This window comes from Trichechus manatus, unplaced genomic scaffold, assembly GCF_000243295.1.
Source record: "Trichechus manatus latirostris isolate Lorelei unplaced genomic scaffold, TriManLat1.0 scaffold00175, whole genome shotgun sequence".
In the NCBI taxonomy this organism is placed as follows: domain Eukaryota; kingdom Metazoa; phylum Chordata; class Mammalia; order Sirenia; family Trichechidae; genus Trichechus; species Trichechus manatus.
In genome coordinates, this window is record NW_004444111.1 from 1,537,716 (window position 1) to 1,557,565 (window position 19,850).

Consider the following 19,850-nt stretch of genomic DNA (forward strand, 5'->3'; position numbering starts at 1 on the left):
GTCATCGCCTTCTTTGATGGGTATATTGGGGGATAACATGTTGGCTAACCTTAGCTGGTGAGGTGCTGAAGAAACACCGACCTCTCCCAATCCCTTCTGTTCAAGATGCCTATTGAAGGTAAACGCGTTACAGCCTGCCGGGGTCTTGGAAGAGGCCTGTAACAGAGCGGCCGTAGGCATGGGGCCCCTTGCAGTCATAGGCATTTGGTAAAACTGCTGTCTGTGTGAGGTAGCAGCTTCAGGGTGGAAGCTGCCGTTCTTGTCAACATGAAACAGGTTCTGCTGGGAGCTACAGGAGGGCAGCAGCCGCTTCTGCTGTTTGACCTCAGGGCTGTGGGCAATTCGGTTCTGTGTGGAGTGCTTCTTAAGCCACTCTTGTTTAAACGGCTGGCTGGGTCCTAGCTGGTTCACACCAGAGTTGATGACACAAGGCACCCCTTTGACATCTGGGTCCACTAACAGTTTCCCTGGTTCACATTTGACTTGAGTGTGTTCCCCGACAGTCCTGGCCACTCTCTTTTTCGGGTGGTTTTCTCGCTTTCTCATTTGGAGTGGTGCAAGAGTTCCTGCCAAGTAGCCCTTACCATCTGGATTGGGAGAGCTGGAGGGCATTTCCACAATGCTCCTCTCTGGTGCTGTTTTACCCACTGAGGTAGTTTGAAGAGGCAAAGGAAGCCTGTTAATTTCAAGCTTGGCTCCCAGTCTGGGCTGCGGCAACACTTTTTCCAAAGGCAGGTTGCCCTGTAGTAACTGTGTCACCAGCGGATTGTTAGCTTCCACGGATGACAGACGGCAGCTTGAGCTCCCTGCACTAGGAACCCTTTTCAGCGTGTCTGTAGCCAAGGAAATTGCCTCTTCCATGGAGCTGGAGGTGGAAGCCTTTGCGTTCTGTGTTTGCTGCGCGCTAGAGGTTACCTCTGTCACTGGAGGCGGCAGCTCAGGTCCAGGGAAGTCTTCAGTGTCCATTCTAAAGCCCTTGTCCACTTCATGAGGTTCAGATTTCACAGGGAGTGTGACATTTGTTATAAGATTCCTGGGGTGAAGTTCTGACACATGGGAGTAGCTGGCATGTTCGGTTTTGATAGTCTTTGGACAGCTCTGTTCTAGATATTCTTTCTGTTTACTTGAGCTTGAGTGGCTAACCAGAGGCTGTCCTGTGCTCCTCATTCCATCATCATTCCAGCAAATTCTGTTACCTGGGTTATAATGATTGCTACAGGTTGTGTCTGCTTCACTTTTGAAAGTAGCTGGGCCACGTGCCTGCTCAGCAAAGCTATGACTAGGCACAGGCACCTCGTTCAATTTATCTGGGACAACAAGGGGTAATTCTTGGAGACTTGTGCAGGTGGCCTGCAAGGCTTTACAGTCTTCTTTTGCTGCAGAAGCAGCAATGAAACTGGAACCATGATCTACACTTTCACTTGCAACTGGCTCGGGCCTACTAATAACCGACACCTGGGGACATGCCATGGGTTGTATGGGTGCTTCTGTCCTCACTGACCTGCTCTGGAGGTTCAAGCTGGCTTCTGCACTTTCAATGGAGACAGTCAGAGACAAACTGGAGGTCAGTGTGGTGCTGTGGTCCACGATGACTTTACACGGGATTGATCTGTTGATGGCTGCTGGTGCAAAGCCCCCTGGTGGTTGCTGAGGTTTTCCAGAATTATCCACTCTGGTTTGAGACCCCGCATTTTTGTCCAAGCTTTCAGAACTTAACTTGGGAGGATTATCGTAAGAGTTTATCGTGAACATGTTTCCAGTAAACATTGCAATGGGTGGGCGTGCAACCAGAGAGTCTGCCACTGCTACTGAGTCACTGCAGCTGAGGGCCGCTCTCACAGTGGTACCCATGGATATGGTGGCCTGGTCTTCACTTCCAGGCATGGCTATCTTCTCAGAAGGAAATCGGTTGTTAATTCCTGTTGGGGGAATCAAGACAGAGCTAGTGGAGACATGGTTTGGCAAATTATTTCCAACGGAGGGAGTTGGCACAGAGGTGTATGGACTGGAGACTAAGTTGCTAGCATTGCTGCTTGATATCAGCAACTGCTTGTCATCCACAGAGCTCGATATGCTTGAGGTCTCTGTAGCAACTGGAAGGGGAGTGTTTTCAATACATTTTGGTATAATGGCTATGCATTGAGTGTCAGCTGCCTGGATGGTTTTTAACATGCTTATATTACAAGCAGAAATGGTAGTGTTTGCACTGTCAACAGACATTAGAACAGAGGATTTATCGACAGAACCCACAAAGGGATGTTCTCTAATTGTTCCCGACATAGCAGTGCTGCAGACGGACACAGGGACAGAGTTTTTATTAAAAAGTATGGGCACACTGCTATTTTCAGAAGAGGTAGATGAAACAATTTTCTCAGATAAGTGTGACACAGGTATATTTTCATCAGAACTATGCACAAATAAGTCAGTGGCAGTTTCTGGAACTTTCGGTGGGTTAAGAGACTGCTGTAATACAGTGGTGGTCTCCCGGAGGTGCACTGATTTGTTGTTAGGAGATCTGCAGTTTGGATTAACAATAATGACACCCGTTGAACCTTCAATTTTTGTTTCCGGAATAGAAGAGACTTCTAAGTTTGGAGGCCCTTCCTTGGAGCTAAGCTGGGGCAACCGAGCCTCTTTAGTGGTCTGGAAGAGATGGGCTCGGGCTTGATGCTTGGCAAAGAGCTTAGCCTTTGTCTGCTCTTTGATATGTGCCAGAGTTCTTGCCTTTCCACCTTCTCCTGGGCTCCCCATGGCTCCGGAGACGATGCTTGCAGCAGCAGCTACGGCAGCGGCAGCGGCAGCCTCTCGCTGAGCCCTTGCTTGCTGGGCGCGGGCCTTGATATCTGCGAGGGTCCTGGCTCCCGTGTTCCTCCCACCACTCACCGACGTACTAGCGGATGCTCGGGACTCTGGTTTAGAGATAGGCTGGCTCTTGATGATAAAAGGTGGTCCAATTTTGGAAAGCTGGATCTAAAAGAAGAGGAGAATGAAAGGCTGAAGTGTTTCATACGTAATTATAAAGGATGTGTGTAGAACATGATAATGGCAAGGGGAAGGACTGGCTGCATTTGCTAAAATTGCGGACACCCCTATGTCCCCGAAGGAGCTTTTAGGGCATAAAGCAACAGTAAGTGTAGCATGGATATGAAAATGAAGTTTTTAATCTACAAAAACATCAACTGGTGACTTCATTTGACAGGGAAATGAAGAATCCTCTTAATGCCTCATAGAAAAGGAAACAAAGTTAATGCTTCTTAAAATGATGTTAGCTGTAAAAAGACAGTTTTTAAATTACTGTCCTTGTTGGCCTGAAACATTGGGGTGAGGCCTTGACTTGAGTTTTACCTGTCTTAATTTGGTCCAAATAAAAAAGCCCCCGCCAAGAGGTCAGGAAGCTAGAATTCTCATCCTGGATTTACACAAAGGAGCTTTGTGATCCTTCTCAAATCACTGTGTACCTCAGTTTCTCCTATAACCACTCTGAGCCGGACTGTATGGTTTTTATGTATTCCCATACCACCTCGCACACTGCCTTACACCTTTATAATAAGTACACAGTAAAAGTTTGTAAACTCAGTTGTAAAATAAAACTAGTTTTTTCCAGTCTATTTCCTTCACAGAGCTGTTATAAAGATCAAATGAGACTATATTTGTGAGAGTGCTCTGCCTTCCTAAAGGATTTTATTAAGTTTTCATAAAAGTGAGGGTATCGCTGGTGTTCTGTCCCTAGGAGAAAGTATGGGCTGTCCAGTTTCTTTTGGCATTGATAACCCACAACATGCTGAATTAGGTAAATGACCCAACCCACACTGTTTACCTCCTCATGCAAATGAAGAGACCCACAGAGTCACGCTCATAAAACTCATGACCAAACTCATGAGATCCAACAACCAAAATCAGCTCCCAGAGCAGCAGCTGTGATGCTCTAGTCCCTAACAACATTCTCAGAGCCATACACTTGGAGAGCTGGAAGGGATCTGATTAAACCTCTCACTTTACAGAGAAAAAAGCTTGAGTTTATAGAGATAAAGTTGTCTACCCCGGGGTCATATAACTCAATTCAGTGCTGTTTACATGCACTATGATTTCTTTTCTCCCCCTAGGGAAAACTTTCACTACAGAACTTATATCTCTCTTCTTAACACATGTATATTTACATTATGGTCACTTGACACGCATTACAGGATCACATCAATTTAGAATTATGCTTAGAGAGTCTGACAGATGTAATTATCTTCCTGAGCTATCCCAGTTCTCATTTTCAAAATGCTTGTGAAGTCTCTCTTCTAATCCAAAGCCTTCCAAGAAAAGATGGATTTAGCCAGGGATTCAATTTTCCCTGTAACATATTTTCCTTACTCTAAAAAGTTAAAAACAATTCAAAAACTTAAAACTAGATATATTTAAGCAAGAACTTAAAAGCTGAGCAACCATCAAATATGCCTACAGTCTCTCTCTCACCAACCTACCCATCTACCTACTCAGCCATCCACCTACCCACCCATCCATCCATCCATCCATCCATCCATCCATCCATCCATCCATCCATCCATCCATCCATCCATCCATCCATCCATCATCTTTAAATAAAGTGCATATAACTTTGAAAATAAGCTTTTGACAAAGAAAAATTAGGCTGGTGTATTTAAAATTAGTTCTTATAAAAAGTACATTTATATCTTTCTTTCCATTGTTTCAGAAATTAGAATGCATAGTAGGTTTTTAGCTGAAGTTTAATGTTCATCTTTAGATCTTTATTCAATAGTGTTTTATTAACTAGAATAACTATGACCATACTCTTAAAAGTCAATCTTGCAGAGATCACAAGTCACCTACAAAAAGTAGATTTCAGAGCATAGCAAGATAAACAGAAAGACAGTAAGAAAAACAGAGCTTCGATAAGTTTAGGATCCTAGAACAATCCTATAATGGAATAATCAATTTTTATTCTAGAACAAAATAAGTGGACTTCCATAAAAGCATCAAATATATGCAAATTACTGTTGTTGTTAGGTGCCATTAAGTCGCTTCCAACTCTGAGCCACCCTACGTACAACAGAACAAGATACCGCCCGGTCCTGCACCATCCTCACAATAGTTGCTATGCTTGAGCCCACTATTGCAGCCACTCTGTCAATCCATTTTGTTGAGGGTTTTCGTCTTTTGGTGACCCTCCACTTTACCATACATGATGTCCTTCTCCAGGGACTAGAAATCCTAATGGGTAGGATTTTTCAAAATACTAAACAGAGGGATTCTCTTTAATTAATTTTGAATTTACTTAGGAAGAGCCAATTTATAGAAAAGTTTGCTTCCCAAGAGTTCAAATCTACCTGAGATCAACTGAAGGTATATAAATTGGAACATCTGTCTACAGGGATTTAATATTTTTGTGAAGTTAAAGACCTCTTTACATCTTGGAGATAAAATGACAGGATTTGTATATTTATATCTCTATGGTATTCTCCCTCAGGGTTTGCAAAGCAATTTCATTGGTTTATTTATGCTCAATGCTTGTTGGATAATGAATGATATGTACCTTCTTCTCTTTAGTGCATGATTCTGACTTTTGACTACTTCTTTCCCTAGTCCTGCTGAACTTTTATAAGAAACTGAATTATCTTTCCAATTTTCCTGAGTTTATGTAGGTTTCTGTCCTAAACCTTGGAATCCCTAGAGTCTCAGTGTCCTGAAGGCTCCTCCAGACTCTGGTCTCCTCTCCCCAAATCTTTGTCCTTAATCACTGATGTCTAAACATATCTATGCATCTGATCTTCTCATATGAGCTCCATGCACAGTCTTAAAAGGGATCATTTAATATTAGGCTGGGTAATGGTAGGATTATATATAAACCAATTTTATACATATATAAAAACCTGGAAGAAAACTTTATTATTGAAAAATTAAGTACTTAATCACATAAAAAAATTGCATTGAATAGGAAAAGCCTATCTATCAAATTGCACTTTTCTTAATGCCATACCTTGAGAGGTGGAACCCTGGGTTCCTCTCTTGGAGGCTGTTCTTTCTCAGGTGGGCTGCTAGATGAGATGTTACGAGTTGATTGATCATCTTCTATCCTAGCCCTCTTTTCCTTACAGATTCCAAAGCTGTGCTGCTCTGCAGTTTTCCTTTTTGATATTTCTGATTCTCTACTTTCATTTCTTGTCCCGTCGGGTGACATGGAGGGCTCTGATGACTTGGAAGTATGTGAGGTCTCCAATCGATTCTGTGTGCTTCCTTGCTTATGTGTTCTATTTCTAGGACCTTCTGAAAATGAAGTCTTATCTACTGATGAAGGATATTGCTTGTCCTGTAATTTAGCTGATGGAAGCTCACTTCCTTTACTCTCTGCCTCTTCAGAAAAGACAGGTAATTCCAATGGTGAGGATAATCCTTTCTTTTCTGTTCTTTGTAGGACACTATGATTTTTAGTTTTTATCATATCTGGAGAAGGAAGTTCTGGGATAGGAGGGTAGGGCTTCTCAGTTTCGGCATGTGATTTACAAGGCTGCTGATTCAGGGTCTTATTGTGCAATTCTTCAAGTGGAAATGCTTCAGGAGCAATGGAAGACGAACCCATTTTGATAGGTTCAGGAGTATTCAACAGAGTCTTCTGCTGAGAGAGAAGGCTCTCTCCCAGGGGTTTGGCTGGGACAGAAACTTCATCTTTCTGTGAGGAGAGTGGTTCTTCAGATATGGAAGGTGACGTTCTTTGTTGATGCACAATTCTTTCACTCAGGGAAGAATTAGAAATTGGAGAGGCTTCTGCAGGAAGTGGCAAACTGGATACAAATGTCTCAGATGTGAGAAGCATGGAAGACACTGAAGAAGTTTCTGATGTCAAAGGTAAATCAGACATCGGTGACGTCTCTGATGTTAAAGGTAAGTTTGATACTGGGGATGCTTCTGATGTTAAAGGCAAGCTGGACATAAGAGACGCTTCTGATATTTCTGGTGAAGTGGATATTGGAGATATTTCTGACATCAAAGATGCATGGAGGTTTTCATCAGTGGGCTTTCTCTGATTACATGTATCTGTATTTTCAGTGCTGGACACCTCAGAACAAAATGCTGTCTCAAGGGAGGCTGGAGTACATGATTCTTCAGAAGTGGATTGGGTTTCCCCACCTGGGGATGTCAGGCTGGGACAGGCTCCTTCTGGGCTCTCAGAAGAGAAGGAAGTTTCAGATATGCAAGCATTTTCAGAAAGCTGTTCATCAGGATCGCTCTGTAGTTCCATATCTACAGCAATTCCTTCATTTGGAAATTGGCCTTCTAAAGAAGATGACCCTGTTTGTATTATTGAAGTATTGGTCTCTATTGCAGTTTCTGGCTCCTTATGTTCTGTGTCTCTGATGTGTGTCACAGATGAAGTGGAAGGTACAAGAGAGTCACAGATTTCTACTTGATCAATAACAACTGACATTTCTTCCTGGGGAGATTCTGATTTCTCTTCTACCTTAATTTCAACATGAGGCAAAGTTTCTAAAACATCATTCATCATAACACAGGATTCCAAGTTATCTTCAGGAGGTGAGATTTGGGACTCTTCATGGGAGTTGTTTGTACTTTCAGACTCCTCAGAAAATTCAGGTATTGTCCTGTGATTTTCATCCTGGCATTCACAGATACTAGTCTCTACCTCTTCTGCAATTTCCTCCTGAATCACAGATTCTTCAGGGATCAAGATATCCTCTGATTCAGATTCTGCCATTACATCTTTAGCTGGAATCTCCACCATAGGACAGAGTGTGGCACAGAAATCAGGCTCTGCGGAAGGTGGGCTTTTCATACTTTTTGGCTGTGGCTCTTCCAAGGGTGTCTGTGCAGAAGAACCCGAGAGACCAGAGGTCCCACATGAGGAACTGCTTTCAGCTCCATCATTGTTTGGTCCGGAAGCGAGCTTCATAGATTCCTCTCTTGACATGCCCAACCTGAACAAAATTAGACATATTAAGTTATGGCTAAATCACAAATCATGAAAGGCAAAACATGAATCTCTCACAAATATGGTCTTCAATAGAAGTGAAAGCATCACTTTCATTTTATAATCACTAAGTAACATGTTTAATTTATTTAGACTAGTTTATGATGACTTAATTCCTCTACTGCTTTTACAATCGTAACCAATACCAACTCTACTTCTGATTTAAAAGGAAAAGATTTTTTATTTTGTAAGCAAGGAAATATGAGCCTTACCAAGTGATAATAACAGGAACAAGTAAAATTACTTTAAATTGGCTAAACAAGTCAAATTTTCTGTGTTCACTTTTGTTAGTGTCAAGAAACTAAATGTTAGCATGGGAACATTCTATAAATGGCAAGTTATATACTACAAAGATTTAGAAAATATGGACAGAAAAGCAAAAGAATGTATAAGATTGAAAATTTCATAAAAGCCAAAAAAGTAGAAAGATCCTTATAACAGAAAATTATATTGTGTTTAGAGGATGCGAATCGACCAAATAATTAAGATTGATAGAAAATGAATGTGTTGTAAAATTCTAACACTGAAACGACTTCCAAAGATTAAGATCTCCTAAACCCGTCTAAGAGGTACTACTCAATCACTTTATTTTTAACATCTAAGTTGTCTAACCTAAGAGAAAATAAAAACGTCACTAAAGAATAAAAACATATTTGGGGTCATCATAGTGGATTTTAACAACTTAGGTTTCTGTGAGTGAGGCAAGACTTTTAAATTATTTCATGTAGATTTCTCACTATGAAGATATTCCATACAAGATGACAAAAAGAAAAATCAAGAAATAATTCACCCTAATGTTCAGGTCATAAGGCAAAGCTAATCAGAGTTACAAATCCAGGCTACTGTAAATCAATATTTCCTGTTGTACTAAATTACAGCTTCAGCATCAGATGGTAGAGAAATATGTTGTTCTAAATGAAGTTAAATTAAGCACAGGCCATGAGAAAGATAAGCAAAAAAGAGAACATTTCCAGAGAAAGAAACACGCTTGAATGAAGACATTCAGCTAGATAATGGTAATGATGAAAGGAAATATCTCAGCGATATCTACTTTAACCTTTCACTTAAGTAAAATCTTCAAAATGAAGGAAAAATAAAATTGAATACATTATTTGGATATTTGATCATGGCCTTCTTTACTAAAACTCAGAAGATTCTGAAAACATGGAAGATACAGCCTTCCTAATTAGCTTTTTTCCTTTAACTTACCTTAAGATGAGTTGAAACTATACTACAATCTTTAACTAGACTATACAGAGAGGAGCAGAAATTTACAAATAAATTTAAAGCACAATAGTCAGCTAGAAATAAGGTCCCTTGGGGTTAGGTCAAGCGGAGATACCTGATAACCTAGCCTAGTATCAAGTATCACTGTTGGCTAAATTTCTGCTGGTTGGCTAATAAAGGTATTATTAAAGATGTGTATGGATAAGGATATTATTAAATACACAGAACATGTCAAACACTTTATAAAATATGCCCACGTCAATATTTTATTATTTTCATGGGAAAAATGATTTAAGACGGCATAAGGCACGGAAGGAAGAGGTTCACAAAACACCACACACTACACAAAGGAAAACCCTGACCTCCAGAAATCTAGACTGCGAATGAACAGATCAACACTGAGTTAGCGTACATATGGGTGATCTCTCAGTAACTAAACGAATATAAAGCAATACTCTATCATAAGCAGACTAAACCAATAAAAGTAATAATAAAGATCTCAAACAAATAGCAGCAACAGTCTTGGAAAAAACTTAGAACAATGAAAGGCATATGGTGTCATAGTCAAAGTTGTCGGACGCTAAGAAAAAGCCCTCACACATCAGGGAGTGCCAGTAATCAAGGAATAACAAAATCCAAAGGGCAGTGGATGAAATGTCCAAAATTCATCTGTCACCCGATATTTAATCAGAGATAGAAAAGGACAAGAGACAAGTCCAGTGATGTAAGGGGAAAGAAATTATATCGATTAACTACAACAAGAAAAGAGTCAAGTAGAAGAATTTTTTGTATTCAGAGTGTAGCGACTGGTAATAGGGAGCCATGTTGATTCAGTTTACTCCAGGGCAGGAGCCTTTAACCTGATAACATGGGAGTCTGCTGAGCCCTCAAATTTCATGTAGAAAAAACATGTGTGTCAGTATTTGTGTGTGTGTGCACATACGTGTGTGCGTGTGTGTGCGTATCCATGTGAGAGACAGAGAGAGAGAGAGAGATTTTTCTAAGAAGGGTTTGCAGGATTAAGACCCTGAGCAAGCTACTTAGCCTCACTGTATAAACCTGGATAAATTACTTAGCTTCACTGCATGTCAGTTTCCTAATCTTTTTTCTTTTTAAATAAGAATAATGATATCTACCTTATAGGATTGTTGGGAGGATTAAATGAAACAATGAAATATATCAGAGAAAGAGTATGCTCAATGACTATTTGTTGAATGAAGGAAAGTTCTCTGTAATGTATGGTGCCTAGAACGTAGGCTCCTTGAGGGCAGAGCCTTGGAAGACCTACAGAAAACTCTACCTCCAGCATCTAGAATAGTGTCTGTCACGGAGATGTTGCATAAATATTGTTGAATTAATAAAATAATGGGTCCATCACTCAACAAAAGTTAAGGACCTATGCTCTGGAGATAACCAACCCAGTTATGCGTTTGCCATTGCTGAAAAGAGCACTCCCAACATTCCCTGTCACAGACAAAAGGAGAGGGAGTGGTCTCGAGTGGTCGTCAAGGTGTCCTCCAGGGTGTCTAATCCTGCTGGGCATCAGCACGACCTGGAAATCTCCACAAATATGCAGGCCTGGCCTCAACTCCTAGAGATTTTCAATCAGCATGTTTGGGGTAGGTTTCAGAAATCTGTATCTATTTTTAAATGCTCCAATGAAGATTCTGATGTAGGCAGGCTTGGGTAATACTCCTGGTAACTATATGTGAAGACAACATGAATCACTTATATTTGGTTTTGCTTAAACATGCACGTGTAAATCCAAGGGTCTTGGGACGGCCATTAAAAAACAGGCCAAGTACTTGAGAGTGATGCTATTGAGGACAATTCACCAAAAGTGAGCCTACTCTGAGTAAACAGTCTGTTAGTCATCTGATTCTTTTTCTTGAAGAGCTCTCATGGGAGACTCCTTCTGGCATGTTTTTCTCCATTTACAGTGGAAACTTTGTGGAATCGGATCAAATGGCATAGATTTTGTTACCCACAACCACTTGAGTGTCTTTTATACGAAAACAACAACTCTCAAACATTAATTGTGTAATGTAGGCGTTAAAACACCAATTTCTCTACTAAGAGAATCTAAAGCTAAGGTCAACAGTCAGCTCCTAAACCCCTCCTTTCTTGAATCTGATTGTCTGTGAGACTCTATTTCTGCCTAAGTGGAGTATGTCTCTGCTAACCATGAAGCAAAGGTAAAGTTACTTTCAGTTTGATTCAGTCACTACCACACTTAGATATAGTTGGTATTAACTTAAAAAAGAAGCACACATATACACATACCAATAAAAATAATATATTAAAACATGCTACACCTGAAGAAAAAGATGGATAGAATGAAGGGTAAAACTTCAGGCTCTCGCAAAAGCAAAGACTTAACATAGATTAAAACGTATATGCACAATCAATAAGTTTTTAAAAAAGTAAAGATAAAATATGTGCCTAAAACTACTTATCTCAGAAGTATACATTAATGAAAATCCTTGGATTAAAAAACGGGAAAATTTTACTAAAATTCACTTAAGAAAACCAAAATTGACTTCCAGAGGATTTCATGTGCTATTTTCAGTCCAAAATGATTTTTTATGGACAAGTTATAAACCCTTTGAAAATGCATTTTTTTAAATTTAAGTGCCGATATGCCACTATAATTTTACCTGCAATTTCTTACATGGAGGGACTACTGCCTTTTATCACAGGTTTATTAAGTTTTACAGCATATGAGTGTGCTATGTGAAGCAGAGGATTGCATTTTCATTTCCTTCTAAAAGAAATGAGAAAAAATGTTCTAGTACTTACTTTTCTCCATAAAATCTTTCAAAGAATTTTTCTTTCCAAGGTTCTGTTTTCTTTTCCTTCTCAATTTCTTGCCTTATTCGCAATTGCATTTCTGGGGTAAACTCTCCTAGAAAGAAAATGCTAATATATTGAGTGAAACTGGTCACATGTTTTTTCCAATTAAAGAATGACATGTAATTAATTTGACTAAACTTCTACGGATGTTGAAGAAATGATGAATGTTGATAATATTTCTACAACTTATCTTTTTATCAACATCACTCAAAGTCATTTACTTAGAGATGACTCTATAATATTTAGCGAATGCATCCAGTGCTAGGAGCTGCCAGTAAAAAAGTGTATATTCACTGTCCTCAAGAAGACAGGTCTGGTGGGAGAAAAGGCACACTTAACCAGCCGCCATTGAGTTGATTCCAACTCATGGTGACCATGTGTGTCACAGCAGAACTGTGCTCCATAGGGCTTTCAATGGCTGATTTTTCAGAAGTAGATCACCAGGTCTTTCTTCTGAGGTGCCTCTGTGTGAACTTGAACCTGCAACCTTTTGGTTCACAGCCAAGTCATTCACCATTTGCACAGTTGACTATAAATACAATGCCAAAAGCCCTGTACAGGGCATAGTAATAAATGTAGTGAAAGTATACAAGGGAAAGAACTTATTTCCAACTAAGCAGATTTAAAAGGACCACACACAGGAGCTGATTCTCGAACTAGCTTTTGAAGGATGATCAGGCTTTTGTAAAGTATTTAAGTTATAAGGCCCAGAGATAAGAATGTGTATTATTATGTCTTTTTGAGTCGTCAACTGTGAGTAGAACATAGTATCTGAGATGAAATGGGAAAGGTAGGCTAAGGCCAATTACCCAATGCACGTTCTAAAGAGAGTTCTGAATTTTTTTCTATAGGAGGTAGAGGGGGTAATGGTGGCTTTCGATGAGGGAGGAATACGGTTGCGTAAACAGCCTAGAAAAACAGGTTCTGACAACAGGGTGAAGAAACTGGAGACTCCAGCTGAGTCCACTGAATAGTACAGAGAGATGGGAGGTTATGACCAAACTGGCAGCAGTAACAATGTGGAAAAGGAGTCGGATTCGTGGCACAGTTAACACCTCATGACCACTAGACTTGAAGTGAAAGATCAACAATAACATCAAGGTTTCAAACTGAGGAACTGGGAGGACAGTGAGGACTTTAACAGAAAGAGAGAAAGCAGGAGAGTAGATATGAAAGGGAAGATAGTAAGATTTACATTGGGCGTTTTGGTTTTAAGGTACCTGATATCAGTAGACATCTGTAAACAGAACATTGAGAATCCGGAGGAGAGGTTAAAGCCGGATTTCAAAGTTTTGGGCATATGGCAGATAGGTGAAACCAAGGCGGTGAATGAGACTGTTCAGAGAATATGTATCATTACAAAAGAAAATGGCAGAGAAGAGAATGCTGGAGACATCAACATTTACCATGAGAAGGTTCCTGAAGGAACCTGAGAAAGGGCTGTTAGAATTGTAGCAGCAAAAAACAATTTAAAATACATTATTAATGTCTAAGGTAGACATTTCAAGTTGGATGGAGTAAAAACAAATGTGATACTGGAGAAGGAATATGGACTGTAAGGACTGAGAAGAGGAAAATGGACTTAGCCATTAGAAAGATTCTCTAGGAGGGATATTTCAGTTTTGGATTGTGGGACCACACCAGACTGTAACAATCTGGGGAGTGGATAGGGAGTACAACTGTGGTAGCATGGAGTACTTTTAGTACTTTTTAGTCTTTCAAGAAATTTGATGACTAGAGGCAGGATAAGGTGATGTGGTGGCTTTGGGGTGGCAGATTCATTAACAGAAGTTTCTTTAGGCTCCAGGACACTTACAAGATTACATAATAGATCAAACACTGTAATTTAAATTACCATTACAAAGAAAATCTTGCTATATCAAGTTTTTAAATTCAATCCCAGATAATGTCACCCTTTCTTCAAATATATCCACATGACATCAAAGCTGCCAAGTATAACAAAAGAATTAATGAAGTCGCTCAGAACAGGATTTAAGGTTTCACTGAATTAAAGCATACTTCAGAGGAAAAATAATTTGGAAATCAGAGAAAGGTGCAAAGCTCACTACAGTATTTGTGCTCAAATATGTCAAATAATAATAGAAAATAGAAATTTACCTTCTGCCAGCCGCTGTTTCCACCCTTGTGCGGCATATGCAAAGAATTCGTTATTTAGAGCTGAAGTACTGAGGCGTAAAATTCCATCACTTCCCATCTAGAAAATAAGCCGACAAAACCAGATTTCATCAGGAATAATTCAAAGCAAAAGTACACAGGAAAGAAGCAAAAACAGTGGTGGATGTGTGAAAGAGAAAATTTGGGGTAGAAGGGAAGGGAGGAAAGGCGGATATCCAGTAAACAATGAATCTCCTAGTATGAAAAGTGAATTGTTTATAGTAACTATTACAATGACAAAACAAGTCAATCTAAAGGCAATATTTATTAGGCATTTCCATTATTGGTGGTGAGTAACAAACCAAAGTGATTTAATCAGAAACGTTTTACATCTTCATCATTTTAATATGCCTGAAGCGATAATGGGGAATCCCTGAGTAGTGCAAACAGTTAAGCATTTGACTACTAGCATAAATTCTGGCAGTTTGAACCCACCCAGAGGCGCCTTGGGAGACAGGCCTGGTGATCTGCTTCCGAAAGGTCACAGCCTTGAAAACCTTTGGAACACTTCTACTCTGCACACCTGGGGTCGCCTTGAGTCAGGATCGACTCAATGGCAACTAACAACAACAAAGTGACAAGGAATTAAAAATTAACATATATTTAAACCCTTAGATTATTTTTTAAATTAAATTTTCTAAAATTTGTGAAAGCTAACAAAATTCCGTTTCATCACTCAGATTCTTCTGTCTGAGGTTTAGACAACAAGAAGTTCAGAAACATATTAAAACATTATACCTATACTGATAATACATCCCCCTCTTCTACTCTTCACATTCTCTTTGGATGCACAAATACCAAAGTACATACCACTGTTAAATACATGCACGACTATATGCTGCTAACAGTATCCCTCAAACATAATTTTTAAAAACTCATATATGGAAAAGATTCAGACACGCATCATTCAACTGGATGTTTTTAACTTTTGCATTATTAATTAATATAATTAAATAATTCTTCTGGGCATATTGTGTAAACTGTGTAAACTGACATTATTGTGTAAATAATGCATCTTCTGTGTGTATGCCTTTTGCTTGCTGAGGTAAAGAACAGAAAGAAATAGACTGTTGTCCTTGACTAGCTTCCTATCTAGCTAGGGAGTAAAGATAAGACACAAAAGGTTAAACAAAGCCAAGCATTTGGTGACTAGGCTGGAAATGAGAGAATGAGAGGTGCAAAAACTAAAAACTATGGGAAGAGATCTAGGAGGGCTCAAGCGGTTCGGAAGAACCTGATGCAGGAGCTAGAACTGGCGCAGTCGTGAGAGACTGACAGGATTTGGACGGGATGATTAGAGAGCAAAACATACAGTATACTGTCAGAGAACATGAACTTTATTATAGAGGGAGGACATCATAAAGCATCAGTAACTAGACAATTCACAAATATGTGAGGATGCTTTAGTCTGGTACTCAAAGGCCTGGCATTTTCAAAGATGTTCTCTTACTCCCACATACACACTTCAGATATCCTAAACTCTAATTACTCAATGTTATGGATTAAACCGTGTCTGCCCCCAATAAGAGTTGGAATGCTAACCCCTGTACCCTTTTGGGATAGGATTTTCTTTGTTATGTGAATGAGATCATACCACTGTAGGGTATATCCTAATCACTTCTGAGTCATAGAAAGAACAGATTAGAGAGAGGAGCAAGCAGAAACTGGGGAATACAGAAGCACACGGGAGGATTGCCAAGGAACTGAGGAATGCCGGGCTATGAAAGCTGAGACAAAACCTTCCCCTAGAGTTGACACAGAGAGCCTCCCACGATAGCCAGTGCTCTGAATTCAGAGCTTCGGCCTCCTGAAATGTGAGAAAATAAATTTCTGTTCTGTAAAGCCACCCACTTGAGGTATTTTTGTTAGAACAGCACTAGGTAACTGAGACACTCACGGTTCCCTCAAAACACACTCACAAGACTTCTTAGCCCCATAATTTACCCCAGCACACTTACCTTTTTCAATGTGTGTCATGAGAGGAAAAAGTAAAGCACTGCTCTAGGTAATGAGAAACCACTAAAAAATTTGAAGCATGGGAAAAGGCTAAAAAAATTTGTTTAAAAAAATGATTATGGTAGCCGTGTAAAGGATAGACCGGGAAGAAAAAACTCATACAGAGACATCACCCGAAAGGGTGTTGGAACATTTCAGGAAGAAATTACAAATGCAAATTTAAGATACGACTGGATGAAGGTCTTCAGGATTAAGGAGGTAAAAGCACTGGAAGATCATTTTAGAAGACATGAAAATTGCTCAGGATGAAACTGGGAGATGGAGTGGATGGAAAAGATGGTAGACCTTTGAGTACTTGGTTTCAATGACTGTCATCAAGGAGGTCTAGCAAAGACAATGGGAATAAGGAAAAGACAGTCCCAGCTGAATGATATGCCTACAAGAAGTCTGAAATTTATTTGTACTTGCTTTGTATAGTGAAAGATTTAACATTTAACTCCAGTAGCCAGTCGAATAAACAGTCATAGCGAGAAGAATGATATGCAGGATTTTAATTTTGTGTATTCTGCCAGGCCAGGGGCATGATTACTTATTAATTGAAATTTCAGCATAATGTTAAGACACAAAGAAACACCAGATCCAGATTAGCTCCGACAGATTCTCATGATTTTAGCACATGAAAATGCCAGGCAGTATGACATAAACACATTAAAAAATATGGAAGCTAACCCTGGAGGAAAATGCTTTTCTTTTAAAACAGAAAAATAATATTTACTGCCAGATTCCCAGGCCGTATGAGACAGCACAATTAAACACTAGGGCTAAATTCGACTTAGGAAATACGTGCCAATAAAACTGTTTTAAAATACACTGTTAGTTTTATGGCCTTTAAGAAATACTGTCCAAAAGATCTAACATTTTAATGAGCTAGAACAATAAACATTTCTGAAAGGTTTATTTATTTATTTACTGCTGAGCTATCAATTCCTTTTTTTCTGATTAGCCACAGTAGAAACGCTCATTCCCAAAATCCTCTAACTCTTTTATTATAAAGTGTCTAAACTATTGATGGCTTATGCTTCCTTTTTAATTGAGAGGAGAAAAACACTGATCATAGGATTGTTTTCTTAATGGGGCACAAAGGGAAATAAATATTACTAAAGGAAAACATATTCATACAGAGAACTCTTGAAAAAGCTTTAAACTCTTTATTGGTAAGTACATTGTTTGCCTTTGGTATTGATTATATTAACGTAAATTTTATGGGATGGATGTCAGTGGAACTCAAAGGGTTAAATAAACTTGGTTGCTACTTGCACACCATCCAAACTGTGAAGTTCCATGAATATTAATTCAGTACAAGAATGTATCTACATTTAGTAATAATCCTTTAAAGTTCTATTGTATTCTTTACCACCTTTTTCTTATTTTGTGTTTCTAGGAAGTGATTCAGAATACTTGGTACATGGGCTGCATAAAGGAATAGTGAGAAGTACGCTGGAGAGCTGGAAAGTGGTTATATAACCATGGGGCCTCTAGATATACTAAGCAATTTGGATTTCATTCTGTAGCCAAAGGGGGCAATTCAAAGTTAAGCCAAAACTGGATAAAAAGATGCGTGTTGAACATGTGTGGGTAAGCAGACTGGTGTTCAGATAGGGTATTCAGGATGGGCCTAATACTTACTGTTAATAAGGGACACCTAAGCACACACCTGAAAGAAGTGAGGAAGCAACCCAGGCAGCTATCTGGAGGGAGAAGGGGACAGTAATTGCAAGGATGTCCTAGGCGCTGGAGAGCAGTCAAAGAGTGGGAGGAACAGGGGACGAGGTGACAGGCTCACGCTGCGTCTCAGAGGCCTCGGTAAAGCCTGGCTTTTGCCCTGAATGGGCTGGGAAGCCTTTGGAGGATTTTGGCCTGAGGATTGGTAAAATCTGACAGTGCAGTGGGATAGCTCTGACCGCTGTGTTTGGAAGAGACTTAAGAGCAGTGTAGTCCAAAAGCAATATAACTGTGAGCTAAATATGTGATTTTAATTTTTCTAGCAACCCCATTAAAAAAGCCAAAAAGAAAAAAACCCATGTGAAACTAATGCTAATATTTTATTTAATTCATCATATCCAAAATGTCATTTTAACATGCAATCAATATGAAACATTATTAATGAGATATTTTGTATTCTTTTTATATACTAGCCTTCAATATCCAGTGTGTCTTTTTATAGCATATCTCAATTCAGATTATCCATATGTCAAGTGCCCAACAGCCACATATGGCTAGTAGCTACTATATTAGACAGCATAATTTAGAAGACACTAATGCGTTATGCCAATAACTTATTAGACACTAAAGTTATGGCAATATTCTGGGAAAAACATGATGGTATCTTGGACTTGGGTGACAGTAGCAGAGGCTGAGTTCTGATTACATTCTGAAGGTTGAGCTATTATTTGATGATGAACTGGATGTGTGGTATGAGAGAAATAGAGTAGGCAAGGATGACACCGATGATATTTGGTCTTGGCAATTAAAAATGTGAAATTACCATTTATTAAAATGGAGAAGACTATAGGAGGGGGAAAGTTTGATTTAGATCCAGTTTAGGTTGAGATGCTGATTATAATTCCAAGTAGATGTCTTAGCTATATCATTCTCAATGTAGTACAGAGGATGCCCTGGACAAAGGCAAGATAAGAGACAGGGACTCCCATCAGGAAGAATCAAGAGAAAGCCAGGGAAACAAATGATGAAAATCTAAGATCATTCAGTAATGGGAGTAAAGAAGAGAGGGCACATTCAAGAAAAGTAAAGGAACCAGAATTGATGAGGCACAGTGAACATAGGTATGGGGGTGAATGAGACAAAGGTGTGGAAGATAATTCCCAGGAACATAGCTTGGATAACTGAGTAGATGCCGTTACCAGACATCAGGACAGCAAAAGGCACTAGGAGAAGCAGTATTTAGAACAAAGAGATGATGGGTTTTATTTTGCATATGTTGATGTGAGGGTTTCTTGAGAGCATTCAAGTAAAGATACCTAATCAACAGGTGAGAATAGTAGCAAGAAACTCAATAGTGTGGTAGGGATTGGGTACAGAAAATTAGAATTATTAGCAAAGAAAGTAGAGTTGAAGACATGGATATTGTTATGGATTGAATTATGTCCCCCCAAAATGTGTGTCAACTTGGCTAGGCCATGATTCCCAGTATTATGGGGTTGTCCATCATTTTGTCATCTGATATGATTTTCCTATGTGTTGTAAATCCTACCTCTATGACGTTAATAAGGCAGGATTAGAGGCAGTTAAGTTAATGAGGCAGGGCTCAATCTACAAGATTAGGTTGTATCTTGAGTTAATCTCTTTTGAGATATAAAAGAGAAGCTAGCAGAGAGACAGGGGGACCTCATTAACACAGAGAACAAGAAGAGCCAGGAGCGTGCATCCTTTGGAGCTGGGGTCTCTGGGCCAAAATGCTTCTAGACCAGGGGAAAACTGATGACAAGGACCTTTCCCCAGAGCTGACAGAGAAAGAAAGCCTTCCCCTGGAGCTGGTACTCCGAATTTGGACTTCTAGCCTCCTACACTCTGAGAGAATAAATTTGTTTGTTAAAGCCATCCATATGTGGTATTTCTTTTTTTTTTTTAA

At 39.5% G+C, this 19,850-nt stretch overlaps 1 protein-coding gene across 1 annotated transcript in view; it reads right to left on the reverse strand.

Annotated features, from left to right (window-relative positions):
• The window catches only part of ASXL3 (ASXL transcriptional regulator 3), a 162,104-nt gene that overhangs the window by 690 nt on the left and 141,564 nt on the right, over window positions 1–19,850 (reverse strand). The window contains exons 8-11 of the mRNA XM_023741179.1: window positions 14,189–14,285; window positions 12,017–12,122; window positions 5,984–7,937; window positions 1–2,970 (exon numbers count right to left, since the gene is read on the reverse strand). The exon at window positions 1–2,970 is cut by the window's left edge and continues 690 nt beyond it. Of these exons, the coding sequence (XP_023596947.1) occupies window positions 1–2,970; window positions 5,984–7,937; window positions 12,017–12,122; window positions 14,189–14,285 (5,127 nt within the window). The remainder of the gene's footprint in view (window positions 2,971–5,983; window positions 7,938–12,016; window positions 12,123–14,188; window positions 14,286–19,850) is intronic.